A 15276-nucleotide genomic window follows, 5' to 3' on the forward strand; every position below is an offset into this window, starting at 1 on the left:
GAGGAAATGGCTTTGGACTGCACATTATTTAATTAATTTGAGCATAATTAGCCCTATGTTTATTTCTATTTTATGGTTGATGTAGTACAGGAAAGCCTACTCAATACGTCGACAAATTAAACATATAGGGCGTATGTCGCGATTGTTTTAAGTTATAATAAAATAGGGGGCACTATGTATAATTTTTTTTATTTAATGTCTCATGCATTGGGCAACTGAAAAAGTTGGCAGGTATACCATTAGTAGGTACATAAACCATGAATTATTATATCTTTATAAGGCTGTTTAATAAAGCTTAAAGCTTAAACTAGTTTTTTGGATGATTATTGAATTTATAAATATTATCTATTTTCAGGCACTACGTTCACTGAAAGAAATAATGGATGATAGTTGGGATCATGATGCGGAGGCGAGGCTGACAGCTCTTTGTATTGAAGAGCGTATAATTGAGCTTATGGTGATGTGGGATAAAAATAAAGTGGTTCACTCAACAGTCAACCCAACACAGACTGACATTGTCAGGAATGGTGGTTCACAATCTTCTATGGACAGTACGGATTCCGCTGTAAAGATCCGGCCAAATGGACAAATTGTACGTAGAGAAATGCCTTCCAGTCGTGTGCCAGGTGTAACGCAGTCAGTGTCCGAGGAAGCTGACGTATCATCTGGTTCACGATCTGTACCTCTAGAGAAAAATGAGCGTCAAGCTTTCTCGCCGGAAACCTGCAGCACGACGATATCCACTCATTCGGACATTAATCTCATGGATTTTACTTTTTCCCAACCCGATCCAAAAAATCTTCATCATTCCGATGAAAGCATTGAAAGGTTTACAACTGATTTGAAATACGCGCCTCGGGTCGGAGGAAACGAGGCGCTTGCCGAAATGTTCAGCTACAGCGAAAGTATCTCTCCAAGTCATTCAGATGTAAATACAGCGCAGACATCAGATATGTACGACAATACGGGATACAACTGCAGTAACAGACCGCGACAGCAATTTTACCGAACTGGTAATATTCTTCCAGAAAATATGACGATTAATCAAGCTAGGCCCTTGAGCCAGTCTGGTAAGTCTGATACAAACAAACACAGAGAGCAGCAACAGTGCGCCCAAGCAAGACCCCATGAGCACACCAATGAAGGTGCTTCTGTTGCCAATGGTATGAACTCTGCATCAAATACTCCTTCAAGATCGTTCAGAAACAGTCCTGTTTCAATGGATAATAGCACTGATGAACCCGAGGAAATTATTCATGGAAGCCCCAAACCGCGCCCTTCGTATTTACCCGTAGTTCCGCAAGTTCAAAATGGCACAAAGAAAAAGCTAGTAGCGGTTTATGTACCAGGATCAGGTCCAACAACCAAAATTCAAACAGGAATCGCAAAACTAGACATGACAAATGGACGCTGTCATCCAGTCAGAGTTGCTACCAATGGCAACAGCTTAACTCGTTGTCCAAATACCGGGTCACTACCGTCGGTCAGTCCTATTACCGGAGAGCACGACAGTAATGGCAATTTGCAAGCGGACAACGAGAATGGAACAGCTTTGAGCCACGAAGATCGTATCCTCTCGTATTCAGATGCGCAATTAGCCAATAAAGATGAGCAGCGATATTCGCTCGATTTGGACAGAGCTCTGCGGTGTTATGCTGCTCGTCATGACAACGGTAAGCGTAAGGCTACACCATTCCGCATAAAGCAAAGTAAAATGGCGGTGCACGACATGGAGTCTGAGAACGCTAATCAAAAAATGATGCCACCGCTTCTGTACAACTCGCATGAAATGCATCCGTCAAGTCGTGTGCCAAACGGACAATTTTGTCAGATTGACCAACAAGATAAGTTGCACTCGCAAAGCAGTAATACGAGCGGCGGAGTTAGCAAAGTACCTTACAATCGCCTCGGAGAGGCAAGTGGTGGCCAATCAGAATCATCGGAGAGTAGCGAACCACTACTGACCAATGACAGTAGGGCTTGTGATCCTCTAATAAGTAACATTGGAAAATATAAAGTGTCCTGTTTGTAAATAAAATGAATGGTGTAGCCTGTTGTAAACCTGATTATTCAGTGTATGTGATCACATTTGAATGCTTTTGGAAATGTGTATGCTGGAAAAAAAACTTGTTGAAAATTAAATGAACTTGGTTGTTAAGGCGATTTAGCTATGAATACAATACCATAGAGCTTGCAACGTGTTGCAGCGACATAGGTGAAACGCAAGTGAGTTAACCAATCACAAGCGACAGATATGTTCTAGTGGGAATCGAGCGTAAGCTGATGACATTGAAAGGATTTGTGAGTCGGCAGACTATTCTACAAAAATTAAAAACAACAAGTGACCATGCAACGATGATGACCTGCGACGACCTAACTAGGTCATTTCAATTCATTATGGGACATACTTCCTCGCTTCCTACAATGACATGGTTTATGGTTTCTAGGTCCAGACAACGACCGACAATATATCAAATAATCTTGTTCCTTGGTGGTCAGTCGTTAAAATGGCCTGTATACTTAGAATAATGTGCATTTCTTGCCTATAAAATTACAATAGACCTTCTAAATTAAATGTTAAAATGTTGCATTATGTTTATGGGCGTGGACACTTCCATCTGTTCCATTTGTTGTATCGCAGGAAATTGATGAAACATTGAGTTCGAGCAGTTTGAAAAGTGCAGACTGAAACAGATTAGGAAATTGGAAATACCATTGTTATTGTATTTAAATTAGGTCTTTGATCCTTGTGTATAATAACATAATGCGTTTGATTAGTTTACAATGTTTTTTTATATCCGTTTTTATATATAAAAATCATTCATTATTTTGATTTTGTCTATTTTTGGAATGTGAATAATTCATGTTCCTTGAGAAAGAAAATAAATCTTGAATTTTACATTTTCAAGTAAAAATTGCGAATGAATTAAATTTGAGGATGACCGTGATGCTACAATATATAAATTAAATTATGTTGTTTAATGTATAAATTATTTCTGAATAAGACATAGATCATGGATGTAAAATGATTGATGGAATTGGAAGTAAATACCCTAGTTAGTACAGTAATTTAATTTTAAATACATTTTTTTGAATTTGATTACTCCTATCCCAATTCTGATGTTTTGATTTTTTTATGTTAGAAATGATTTGAATCAGAGGTACATCCCCTTTAATTGACTTAAACCTTGATTGTATCATAATGAAATACAGGTAACGATAATTAAAATCAGGGTTTTTTAAACACATAATATATATTATTTATTAACAACCCATTTATTGTAAACGTGGAATTGCAACTTTTACAATTAACAGTATTTGTTTAGATATATTATTATACTTAAAAGGATTTTAAACATCGCCCTTACCACCACAAAGATAATAAACACACTTGGGTGCAAAATGCGAGTGTACAAAAACAGCTCATTTACACAATTAATTACAATATTATCAATTATAATAATTCATGATTACGATGTATGTATATATGCTGTATATTGACTTTGAACATAGAGATGGCTAAGCTACAACTGGTAGTGGTTGAGTCATTCCACTGTAACTAAAATTGTGAAAAGGTTCTGCCTCAACTACTTTCCATATAACAATATGTAATGTTTTAGCTTGACCATTATTTTAAAGTTAGGCCTATGTGATACATGTATGATATATGTATGACACTGTATCTAGAATTTTCCTATGATACTGGCTACTAATGTAGATACAGTGCCAAGAATTGCTACAAATTGTAAATTCTATGTTTATACATCATGAAATGATTGTTTAAGTATTGTTTCTTCTCAAACGATAAAATTATGTAAATGTTGTATTATATATTTTTAAGAGAGTGTGTTTGGAATGAGAGGTGTACTTTTAATTATTCCCTATTTTTTACAAGTTTAGTGAATCAGTATTTTATAAAATGCTTACAGATGTAAGTAGACGATAAGATGGGTACCTTATTTTATTTTATTAATATTTTGAATATATAAAAATTGGAAGATAGAGGTACACATATCAGCATTATAAAAGTTGATTTTGATTTCTAAATTTGTTTACCTTTTAACTATTAAATTGCTGAAATATAAAGCCCTGTCCACACTATCAAACTTTATGTGAACAAAAAATTTGATGTGCATATATATGGAAATGATGTCATACCACTACCATATTTGGGAACATCGCACTTTTTTGTCGCGTGCAATGCGAATCTACAGCTCACTATGTCGGTCAGTTGATCAAACTAGTTTGATAGTGTAGACAGCTTAAATGATGGTGCTAAACACACTTGCATCTCCATTTACACACTCACAATATTAAAACTTCTTGGGGCTAAATATTTGTAGTAGGTACTGTCATTAATTATTGGATTTTAAAATTGCTAAAGAATTGTGGTTTAGCATTCTAAAAATACTTTCTGGAGTCTTTAAACTTGGTTCGAAGACGGGTCACCTTTTTTTGTCAGACTGCTAGTAATTAAGGCACTGTTAAATATTGGTATAATATGTATGCACCTTATTCCACTGGTAAAAACAATCTTCATGTACTACTGTATGTGCTTTTTATGCGGGTTTCTAAAAATGAAACTGATTTTTTAGACTAAAACTTGCAGCCTAAATGTTGAAATGTAAATAATCAAGTGTTTCCACCCTCTATAGTATTTGTGTAGTTAGTGTTTAAGCAACAAATTCATTGTACTAATATTGTAGCATTTAATCAAGGAATGTGCATGAATTTCTGGCAGGATTTCTTTTTCTTAAAATCTAACCAGCAATAGAAGGTACCTTCTAAAGACATTAAAACAACAAAATTGAATTGTAAAAGCGGTATTATGTGTTATATATACAAATAAGAAACGTGGAGAAGTTTTATAGGCCCACTTTTATCAGTAGGCCAAATCAGATACCATCAGAAAAGTTGACTTTTTATCATAAAAGCTAAAGTTGTTTCCAAAAATTGTCAAGGCACATGCAGGTACGTAAACAATGGACACTTATTTGCCGTGTAGCTTAGCTTACAAATAGAGGGAATTATTATTTTCCATAAGAAACCGGGAGGTACGAATGATTTAAAATTTAATTTTTTTTAATTTTCATGTACAGTCTGCAAAACAATCTGCTGCCCTCTGTCAGGTTCAATGGCTTCATAATTTAAAAAACTCAAATCTGAATTCATGCATTTTTCTAATTTATTTTATGCAATATACACTGTAAATTAAAAATGTAATATTAATGGTATTGAATATAAGAATTGATCAAACATTCTGTCCAACAGCTAGATACTGTTTAGTTTACAGAAGCTCTTGTTCTTCACAAAACCAACTTTATTTCATTTATAGTCCTCTTTATTTTTTATTTTTTTTCTTCATCAATTTTGCTTGAACTTTTTGTAATACTTTTGATGATCCCTTTTTCACAGATTTCTTGTTTTTCCCGCTCCCCTTCGTTGCAATACACTCGTCTTTTGCGTCATCATCAGGTAGGTCCGTCGTTTTGAAACTGATTTCATCGTCTGGGGTTACTGGAGCGGATGCTAGAAATTCTTTCATAGTTTCTCCACTTTTTGATTGCCTCGTTTTTGGTGTTTTATTTGTTTCTTTACTCTTTTCAATAGAAAGTAACCCGGAATTCTTCAGCTTTTCCCATTGCTCACTCTGTAGATAAAAAACAAGAAATTTAGAGCATCTATAAAAATGTAAGTAAGATATTATTGTGTAATGTTAAAAAAAAAATGTGCATTTGTTTTAAAGATGGCTGTGGTTACATACAACACTGTTTTGGTTCTTTAGTTATTTTACCAATTTCACAAACTATTTAAGACGTAAATGGGGTAACAACCTGTGACATACAGCCTACTGGGCTGAATCGCGCACAGGTGTGGACGACACTTAACTTTCTTTTCCCCTAAAAGTCTGTTTGCGTCGAGTGCTGCCACCAAACAGTGCCAGTTCATCTGTCCACAATAACAGGGGCTGAATGGGTAAACCCCCTGCCTAAACTTGTTACTTACACAACCATCAAATTCATAATCTATTCCAGCTTTCGCTATTTTCTTCTGTCTTCGTTTACTTTGCTTTGCTCTTTTTGTCAGCAGCTTAAGTACTCTGCTTCCATCAGCAGTGAGGGCACTGTTGTGTTTTGAAATTGCTTTTCTTTTTATAACAGAAGGATTGAAGAAGCGCCGGTCACAGCCTTTAAACATGTCTGGGTGTATCTTTTCTTTTGCGATGACATGACCTGTAATAGAAAAATAATATTATGGTTTTTTTTGTCCTGTACCACAAACCAATGCTACATAAGTTGAAAATAATTGTTTTCAATTTAAATATTGTACATACAAGTACTCACATTTTAATAGTTTGTTGTAAGTGAGGTAGTTGTTCATGGTTTCAGCTGCAATCTTTGCTACCTCGTCAAACTCAAACTCTACAAATCCATAGCCTTTAGAGCGTCCACTCTAATGAAATAGTAAAAACAAAATATAGTTATGTTCAGAAAGTCATTAAAAAGAACAAAATATGGAGCCTGTAAGACCCTTTGAATTATCGTAAATCAATGCACTATTATTAAGGTCAAGTGCGTTAATTTGGGAATCATGACTGGTTTAACAACAACTGATACTAACCTTTGTTGACCTACTGAGTTTCAATCTTGTAACTGTGCCAAATTGTGAAAAGAAGTGGCGCATTTGTGGCTCGAAAAATCCATGAGGAATGTGTCCAACGTACAAAACACCTGGTTCAATATTCGTGCTCTAACAACAAAAAATATGGTGATGATACGAAGAATGGTGACGATAGTATCGAAAGAAAGTAAGAAATATATTTTAGTTTTTATAAATAGTATTTATTATAGGTATGGGCCTACTAGAAACTTTAAAATAAAAACTCAGTATTACTGAAAATTAATTTATAAACTGTTAAACTCTAAAAATGAGAAACTTTGTTCAATGTGCCCTCCCAGGCCTCACTTTTTTTTGTAGTAAATTCAAAATCAATCATTTTTTCATTCATTTAATAATAATATTGAATTAATTAAAATCATAATTGTTGTTCAAATCCCTTTTAAAAAATTTAGTCATTACAGTAGGCTAGACCTCCTAGTAAGGGTCAAAATGTACCTTACAAAAAAATTATTAAGGCATTTAATAAAAAAACGAATCGTTCTGGGCCGAAGCGTCTTGGAGCGAAACATCCCGGGCCGAAACATACCGGATGGATAGAACTTGAAAGTCTAACCTGCCCGCCGCCGGGCCTAGCTAGGCTAGGCCTAGCTAGGCCTAACTAAAAAGATTTTAAAAACCAATTAAAACACTGAAAATGATATACCCTTGGTTTTAACTGCTTCACTTTTTCTTCGAACTCCTTTTGCATTTCACTATTAAGAGCAATATGTTGACCTTCCATCTTATAAATTTGTTTTTATCTAACTTTTTATCAAGCGCAGACGACAAAAAACGAATCACACATGTACATTTTGAGAGAGGCGGATGATGCGCATGCGCGCCACCAAGATGAAAATGTGTACTTTCATTTTATAACCTTTAACCTTTGTAAACCATGCTTATAATTAATAATTCCTAATTCAGGATTTGAATTAAAATACTTGTAATCATACATTTAAAATAATTTTATAGTGTTGAATTTTTTTATTACGAAAATAATGGTTGTTACAACATTTTTAAAATTAATTTTATGTGAACTTTAAAAACATACATCGCGGTTGCTATAGGAAACCGATGTACACAAATAAAGTGTGTGAGGATTGGATCACAGTGTGATTTTTTAATTGATTGATTGGTTGTGTTTCACACAAACACGTACAGAGAAATGAACAAGATTTATAGTTTTATTGTAGATAAAACAACTAAATGAACAATGCTTTAATTGGCCATAATGGCTAAGTTTGTAATTGCAGGTTTGTGCCTTTATTTACTCTTCTTTAATTTAAATTTCACAATCTGTTTATAAAGCCCGCAGATATATGATATAAAGATAGGCTAGGCTTGGAGGCCTAGCCTAGAGTAGGTAGGCCCAGACTGAGGCCGAGCAGCAGCTAGGAAATTAATAAGCCTAGGAGCCTACTTTAACCTGGATGTAGGCCTATGCCTAGCCTACCTAATATGTAAACGATAATATGCCTAGGCTATGAAGAATTGAATTGTATACAAACAAATTACAACACTCGAAATTGTAAAGAGAATGTAAAAAATAATACAATCAATAAATGGAAACTGATTATTTTTTAGGTCATGCGGATTGTCCGTATTATGCCAAGACTGAATTATTGGCAGATAATCTCCAAACAAATCTAGCTGACTTTAAGATACATAAGATCGTGAAAACATCTGGAGAATGGGAGGTTAGTAAAACAAAGACCATTCTTATTTTTTATTTAATTTATCTATTCTTACTTTAATACTTTTTGTATATTATGATAAGTAGACTTATATTTACTTGGTGTTTTTTTATTTTTGATTAATCATATCTGTTTTTACTTTAACATTATATTAATAATGAAACAATTTGCATGGCATCTGTGTTTTGTTTGGTATCATCATTACTATTATTAGGCCTAATTATTTAATAAATGTCTTCTTTTTTGTTTTTAAGGAATGGTTAAATACCACATGCAGCAAGAATGGTTGGTGCCATAAAAAGTCTCCTATTGTTTGGAGAGAGCTTATTGACCGAGGCGGCAAGGGAGTTCTGATAGGTGGTTGTAATGAATTCCAAGAATATGCTCACGGTTACTACGGCATTAAATCAGACATGAAAAGCTTAGATATGAATAAAGTTAGTGAAGAAAATCTGTGTACAAAGATTACGACCATTCAGGAGGATGAATATCTAAAGAGCCTTAGTAATCCATTGAAAGTTTGTATCACGAATGCTTCTAAACCCATGGCTTACTACATGGTGTATGAAATCGCAAGAGGTGATGTCTTTGGGACAACCACAGAAATAAATTTGACTTTATTGGTAGATGACAAAGACAGTGGTGCAATTAAAGGTCTTGAAATGGAGGCACAAGATCTGGCTTGTACACTTTTGAGAAAACTCACCATCACAAGTGACGTCAAGGAAGCGTTTGACGGTGTCAGTGCTGTTGTCTTCTTAGATGGCTCTTCCCTTAAACCAGAAGAATCTCGTGAAGATTGGTTAAAATTAAATGGTAATCTGTTCAGAGAATATGGCAGGACCCTGAACGCTATCGCTGCCAATGATGTCAAGGTGTTAATTGCTGGTGATGGTCCTTTAAATTTCAATGCCTACATGCTCGGAACCACAGCGCCAGCAGTGGCTCGACAAAACATTGTGGCTATGGCGCGGTTACTTGAGAACAGAGCCAAGGCAGCGATTGCAAGGAAGCTAAATGTCAACTCGGCATTCGTTGTAGACTTAATTACCTGGGGAAATATTAGTGGAACCAGTCTGACTGACGTCAATAAAGCATCTGTACATCAGTATGACGGAGCGATAGTAGGACCTGATTGGTACTCAAGACCTGTCAAAGAAATGGTTCATGATGACAAATGGCTGTCTACTGAATTCTTTGACAGCATAAAAAACCATGAAAGTACTCTTACAAAGACTATTGGACATTGTGCCATGCTTTCAGCAGCTTCTGCAGTTATTGGTGTCTTGAGAGATTGGTGGAATGGTTCGGAGAATGGAACAATGTTATCGTTAGGTGTCTTTTCAGAAGGTATTTTATTTTTGTTATGTAATTGTGCAAACAAGCGCAGACAAATTATATCAGTAATGCTCTGTCTACATTATCAAACTTCATGTGACAAAAAAGTGTGATGTGCCCAAATATGGTAGTGATGTACCCAAATATGGTAGTGATATGACATCATCATGTCCATATATGGGCACATCATATTTTTTTGTCACATACAGTTTGATAGTGTAGACAAGGCTTTATTAAATCTAGTAAGACCGTGTTCGTACGGCGATTGAAATATACGTTTATTTGGTTTTTACCCTTGGGGTAAAACCCATACGACGTTCGTACGAATAAACAAAGTACCGGTAAGCTGACACGAAACCAATTAAGATCGGAATTCTTAGGTCAAAAAGCGCCCTCTGTGCGTCGACCCATATCAATTGACATGGCGTGTTGACAAATTCAACTGGATATTGCATGTCGTTTCGCGCGCGAATTGTTCAATTATTATTTTTCAATCGACAACCAGACCTATATATTTATAATACTGTACATCGAATACAATTTACTTTTTAAATAAATAATGATCGAAAATCCTGCTAACGTATGTTGTTTGTTGACCACGTGTATTTATCGTGCGAGCCGAACTATTGTTGTGAAAATTCCCTTTAATGTACACGCACTGTACCCCTCTTGTAAAAATCACCATGTGTATTCATCGTGCGAGCCGAACTATTGTTGTAAAAATTCCATTTAACACGCACTGTACCCCTCTTTAAATCGTGCGAGCCGAACGGTTGATGTGGTAATTCACAGACACCAGGCTACCACAATACAGAACTCCCTGCCGTTACATGTACATTATAAGCCACCGATTCGCAAGTTCAGGTCACCGGAAAAAAACCAACGAGTTGATTATTTATATATAATTTTACAAAACAATAGATATACATTCGCATTAACGAAAAAGAACATTTTAAACAATAATTGTTAAACAATCAGAAAGCTTATTTGAGGTCGCGATTTGACATGACCCCGTTAACGCTTGATTAATTATACCCCGAGGCAGCGTGTAATTGGAATGGGATTGAAATAACCAGTAAAGTTGGTGGATTTTTCGTCCAGATGGTTTTTTAATTTTTTATAGCCAGAGGCGTAAGTTAATTGCCACACGCGACCTCACAGTTGGAAGTACACGGTAGTTTCAGTCCCGTCCGAACGGGCCCCTGATGATAGTGTGTTAATAGAATTAAAACTGGACAATTGCAAGACACATGCTGTGCTACTGTATATACACAAATTTATTTATTATTACATCTGTCCTTGATGTTAGGCAATCTTAAGCTCTGTCTACACTATCAAACTTTATGTGATGTGCCCATATATGGACATGATGATGTCATGTAACTACTATATTTGGGCACATCACACTTTTTTTGTTACATAAAGTTGGATAGTGTAGACAGAGCTTAAGATCCATTCTTGATTTGTGTGATTGTTTCATGATCCTTATTTTCATTTTTCTTCTTATTTTCATTTTTCTCCTTATTTTCATTTTTCTCCTCTAGGTTGGTATGATCTTCCGTCTGACATCATATTCTCTCTTCCTGTCAAGTTCCACAAAGGCAGTTACGAAGTTGTCCAAGATCTTGATATCAACGATGACGACAAACGGACTCTAGAGAGTATCGCAAAAGAACTAATTTCCGAGAAAGAAGTCATATTTCCACCTTCACATACCAACACTCCAGCACCATCACCAGTGAATACTGGTGAACCTCAAGTGTTTGGCACCACAGAGACCAGTGAATCGAAACCTGTCACGGAGGAAAATCCTGAAAGTGTCGCGGCTGAGACTGCAGATGTCAATATTGATCGTACTGGTCCGCTGTCAAGAATTGTTGAAGAGGCCGAGCCAGATAGCAAAGACGGGACAAAAGCTAATAGTGAAAAATTACCTACAGAACCAATAAGTGAAGACTAGATATTAGCTATTGTATGAGTGCAGAAGTATTCATCCATGGGATGATGTAATAAGTTAAATAAATTTGTGTATATAGCACACCATGTGTCTTGCAATTGTCCAGTTTTAATTCTATTAACACAAGATCATCAGGAGACTTACTAGATTTAATTTTATTACCGTAATTTGGTTGCGACTGATAAATACCAATTGTGGAAAACTATGAAAACTGTTTTTTTGCATGCATGCTTAAACAGTGCATAATGAATAACATTGATTGAAAACACTGTATTTTGGGATTAAGATATTATTTCTCCATGCCCTTCTAATATCTGTTAGTTTTTAGTGTAGTTTTTGTTACTTTCTTTTTTTGTGGATCTCGTGTGGGTTATTCAACGGCCATTTATAAAATAGTTTATAATAAAATCATTGGGAATATCCAGCACATCTCATTATGTTTATAAATATGTACAGTAACATTGTGGAATAAGTTCAATGAATTTTAAACTCCCGCTAGAATACGTAAGTAAGCTTGGTTCCCACAAGCGACGCAACACAAGGACGTGACGCAACGTAATTGATTTGACCAATCACAAGCGATGGATTATTCGAACAGTGGCTTGTCATTGGTCGACTCGCTTCAGGGAGATACTGCCGACATTGTCATTGGCGGCGGACCTCAGCCTTCGCGAAATCTCAGTTCATACCATTGAATTGTTATTATAGAGTTTTATACTAAGCCAAATCCATTTGTCATTGGCACACGAAGGTTCTTCACAAACCTGTAATTGTGCGTGCGCAAGGTTTTTTGTTGTACCGTATTAATTAGCATTGAGCATCTCAATTTGCTACGGAGTACGACTATGCATATTGTGACGTTTCTTCGCCGAACAAAATCCGTAAAAACTGTCGTCGAGTAATCAAGTTCATTTATTCACCAATAGTACAATTACAATAAGTATTCTTTTTTTCAATCGACTCGTGAGGAAGAGCACGTCCAAAATGTCTACGCATGCGCAATTAATTTACCATGACGTATCTAGTTCCCTGGTCATAATAACACTAATAATCGAAATCTCCCCTTATCAAATTTAGAGAAATTATTAAATATTCGTCAATTATTACTCAGACCTACATTTAGGTCTGCGCGCAGTTTCTTCGATTACGTAGTACACCCAGTATCCATTCGCACGCATGTTTACAAGTCCGAAATCTTTACCTTTCAAAATATCAAGTGTTGGATGTTAACTTGGACCAGCTGAAGCGGGGCATGACGAAGCATGCAACAACTTTGATTGAAAAACGCTGATTAAACTAGGAAATCGATCGATGAGCATTCGCATCAATTACGATTAGAACGTTACATGATAAACGGCGGCGCCAAATTAACGTAGACAGAACGTCGATATAGGATGAAGCGAATGAGAATGGTATGCCAGCATTTCGTCACTTCTTACGTATTGATTATTTTATGAAACAATAGATACCATCAAAAACTACTAATCAACAACCTGATGTAGTTTGGTAAAGTGGCAGTCGGGCATTCACGTTTTACTCGACAGATCTCGGTCATCCTGTTGAACGCAAAGGATAAACTAAAGGTTGGCATGGTGCGCTCTGAATAAACACGTCACACGAGAAGCGACACGCGCGCGTCAGGCGGCGTTCAAACGAAAGAGAGTCGCGTGAAGCTTCGCGCGTAAATTGTTCGGTGTGCACACACCGGTCTTTATAAGTTGTACAAGTATCTGCATATAAACATACCCAAACGCATATTGGGTCACACTCGTTACATTCGTCACACTCGTCATACACTTGTCACACACTCGTCATACACTTGTCACACACTCGTCATACACTTGTCACACACTCGTTATACACTTGTCACACACTCGTTATACACTTGTCACACACTCGTTATACACTTGTCACACACTCGTCATACACTTGTCACACACTCGTCATACACTTGTCACACACTCGTCATACACTTGTCACACACTCGTCATACACTTGTCACACACTCGTCACACACTTCCGTTGCTCAACTCTGATGCACACTCTTTACGTGGTACACTAACGTTATTTTCGACCAATATTAAATATCGCTATCAAATAAAACGTAAAACTTTAATAATCTTTTCAATGAAACATATTTAATCTTTATTTCAAACCTACAAAATAAATAAAGGTACATAGTAGCCTTTCAACCAATCAACGGTACTTATAAAACCTAGATACGTAAGCGATCTATCATTATGAGCGCAGTGGGATAATTTTATATGATTGCTGGAAACAGACAGATAATAAGAAACTCGTTATCATTGATTGGTTTACTATTTATTACCCATATTTTCCAAAATTTAAATAAAATCTGTTTAGTCCGTAAAATGGTATGAAAATTGGTTCTATATATTCATTTTATTAGACCTAACTTCAATTTACACAATTTTTTTTCCGAGAATAAAATTGTAATGATGACGAAAGCGAACATGTCAGGGGGACGCGAAAGATTTCCCAAATACAGATTGCGAGCGCGCGTAAACCTATAATTTAACCTAACAGTTTTAAGCTCATCTCACTATCACACTTTATGTGACAAAAAAAAAGTGATGTGCCCATATATGGACACGATGATGTCACACCATATAGCACTACCATATTTGGGAATATCACTACCAAACTTTGTGGTTTGATATTGTAGACATAGCTTTAGATTTTCCTTTACACTTCATGAATCGGAGACTTGACAAAATGTTCTTGGTGACGTCACGATCCCCCACTATATCCGAACCTGTTATATGATATTCAAGAACAAACAATTTAAGTGTAAGACCTATTACAGATATCATAAAGTACTCGATGAAAATACTCAGATTTTCACTCCTAAACTGACATATTTCAAATATTTCACACATTTCTTAAATCAATTCTCTTCAAGTTGATACTGTGGATCACACTTGATCTTGCTAGCCAATCACAGATCAATCTACATCGTTTGTATTCAAGAAGGATTGAGAAAAAATGAATTGAAAAATTACGAGACACTATAGACATGTTATATAATGGTATGTGTGGGAATTAAAGCACCGTTCAATTAACAATTTCAATCTAGCAAATATTTTATTTCAATATTCGTCGTCGCTGCTGCCACGCGGTTATGATGCTGGGGCATCGGAGCGAACGACGCACAGACTTTCCGTGACGTCAGAAATATAAAAAATCAAAAAATATACATAATCGTATGATTTGCTATACTTTAGATTATTTAAAATAGTTATAAAAGTATGAAAGCACAACACATGAGTAAAATTATTTTAAAAAGCGTATATTTTAAATAGGCTGATTGTGTAGGCCTATATAAGTGGAGACATAATTTATGTTTTTCTAATACGAAAATAATTGCCGAATAAATTTGTATAGTAATGATTTTTCTATTTATCATAATGATTAATATCAATACCATTTCTTTTTATAAACTAAACGTATTGCAATTTTATATCTCAGACAGGACCACAAGCTAAACCAGGTATATTTTTACTCGATTGTGAAATCCTGTAGGCCTATAAATATGTTATTTATCCAAATAAGATCAAACGAATAAATAAATCGAGCATGCGCGGCTAACCATTTCCTTACATGGCG

General features: G+C 35.7%; 3 protein-coding genes across 3 annotated transcripts in view; 2 read left to right on the forward strand and 1 right to left on the reverse strand.

Moving 5' to 3' along the window:
* LOC140041034 (uncharacterized) overlaps window positions 1-4808 on the forward strand; it is a 31919-nt gene extending 27111 nt beyond the window's left edge. The window contains exon 9 of the mRNA XM_072087395.1: window positions 356-4808. Within this exon, the coding sequence (XP_071943496.1) occupies window positions 356-2032 (1677 nt within the window). The 3' untranslated portion in view covers window positions 2033-4808. The remainder of the gene's footprint in view (window positions 1-355) is intronic.
* On the reverse strand, window positions 4714-7472 carry LOC140041035 (MKI67 FHA domain-interacting nucleolar phosphoprotein-like). The gene is made up of 5 exons (XM_072087396.1): window positions 7325-7472; window positions 6622-6750; window positions 6345-6453; window positions 6007-6233; window positions 4714-5650 (listed from the first exon to the last, which is right to left on the reverse strand). The coding sequence occupies exons 1-5, from the start codon at window positions 7400-7402 to the stop codon at window positions 5342-5344; spliced, it is 852 nt and encodes a 283-aa protein (XP_071943497.1). The 5' UTR covers window positions 7403-7472; the 3' UTR covers window positions 4714-5341.
* A 286-nt stretch (window positions 7473-7758) lies between these two features.
* LOC140039905 (putative malate dehydrogenase 1B) lies at window positions 7759-12042 on the forward strand. The gene is made up of 4 exons (XM_072085496.1): window positions 7759-7913; window positions 8245-8357; window positions 8609-9704; window positions 11237-12042. Exons 1-4 carry the CDS (start codon window positions 7892-7894, stop codon window positions 11650-11652), a joined length of 1647 nt encoding a protein of 548 aa, XP_071941597.1. The 5' UTR covers window positions 7759-7891; the 3' UTR covers window positions 11653-12042.
* Window positions 12043-15276: the final 3234 nt, after the last annotated feature.

The sequence above is a fragment of the Antedon mediterranea genome, chromosome 2 (assembly GCF_964355755.1).
Source record: "Antedon mediterranea chromosome 2, ecAntMedi1.1, whole genome shotgun sequence".
Lineage (NCBI taxonomy): Eukaryota > Metazoa > Echinodermata > Crinoidea > Comatulida > Antedonidae > Antedon > Antedon mediterranea.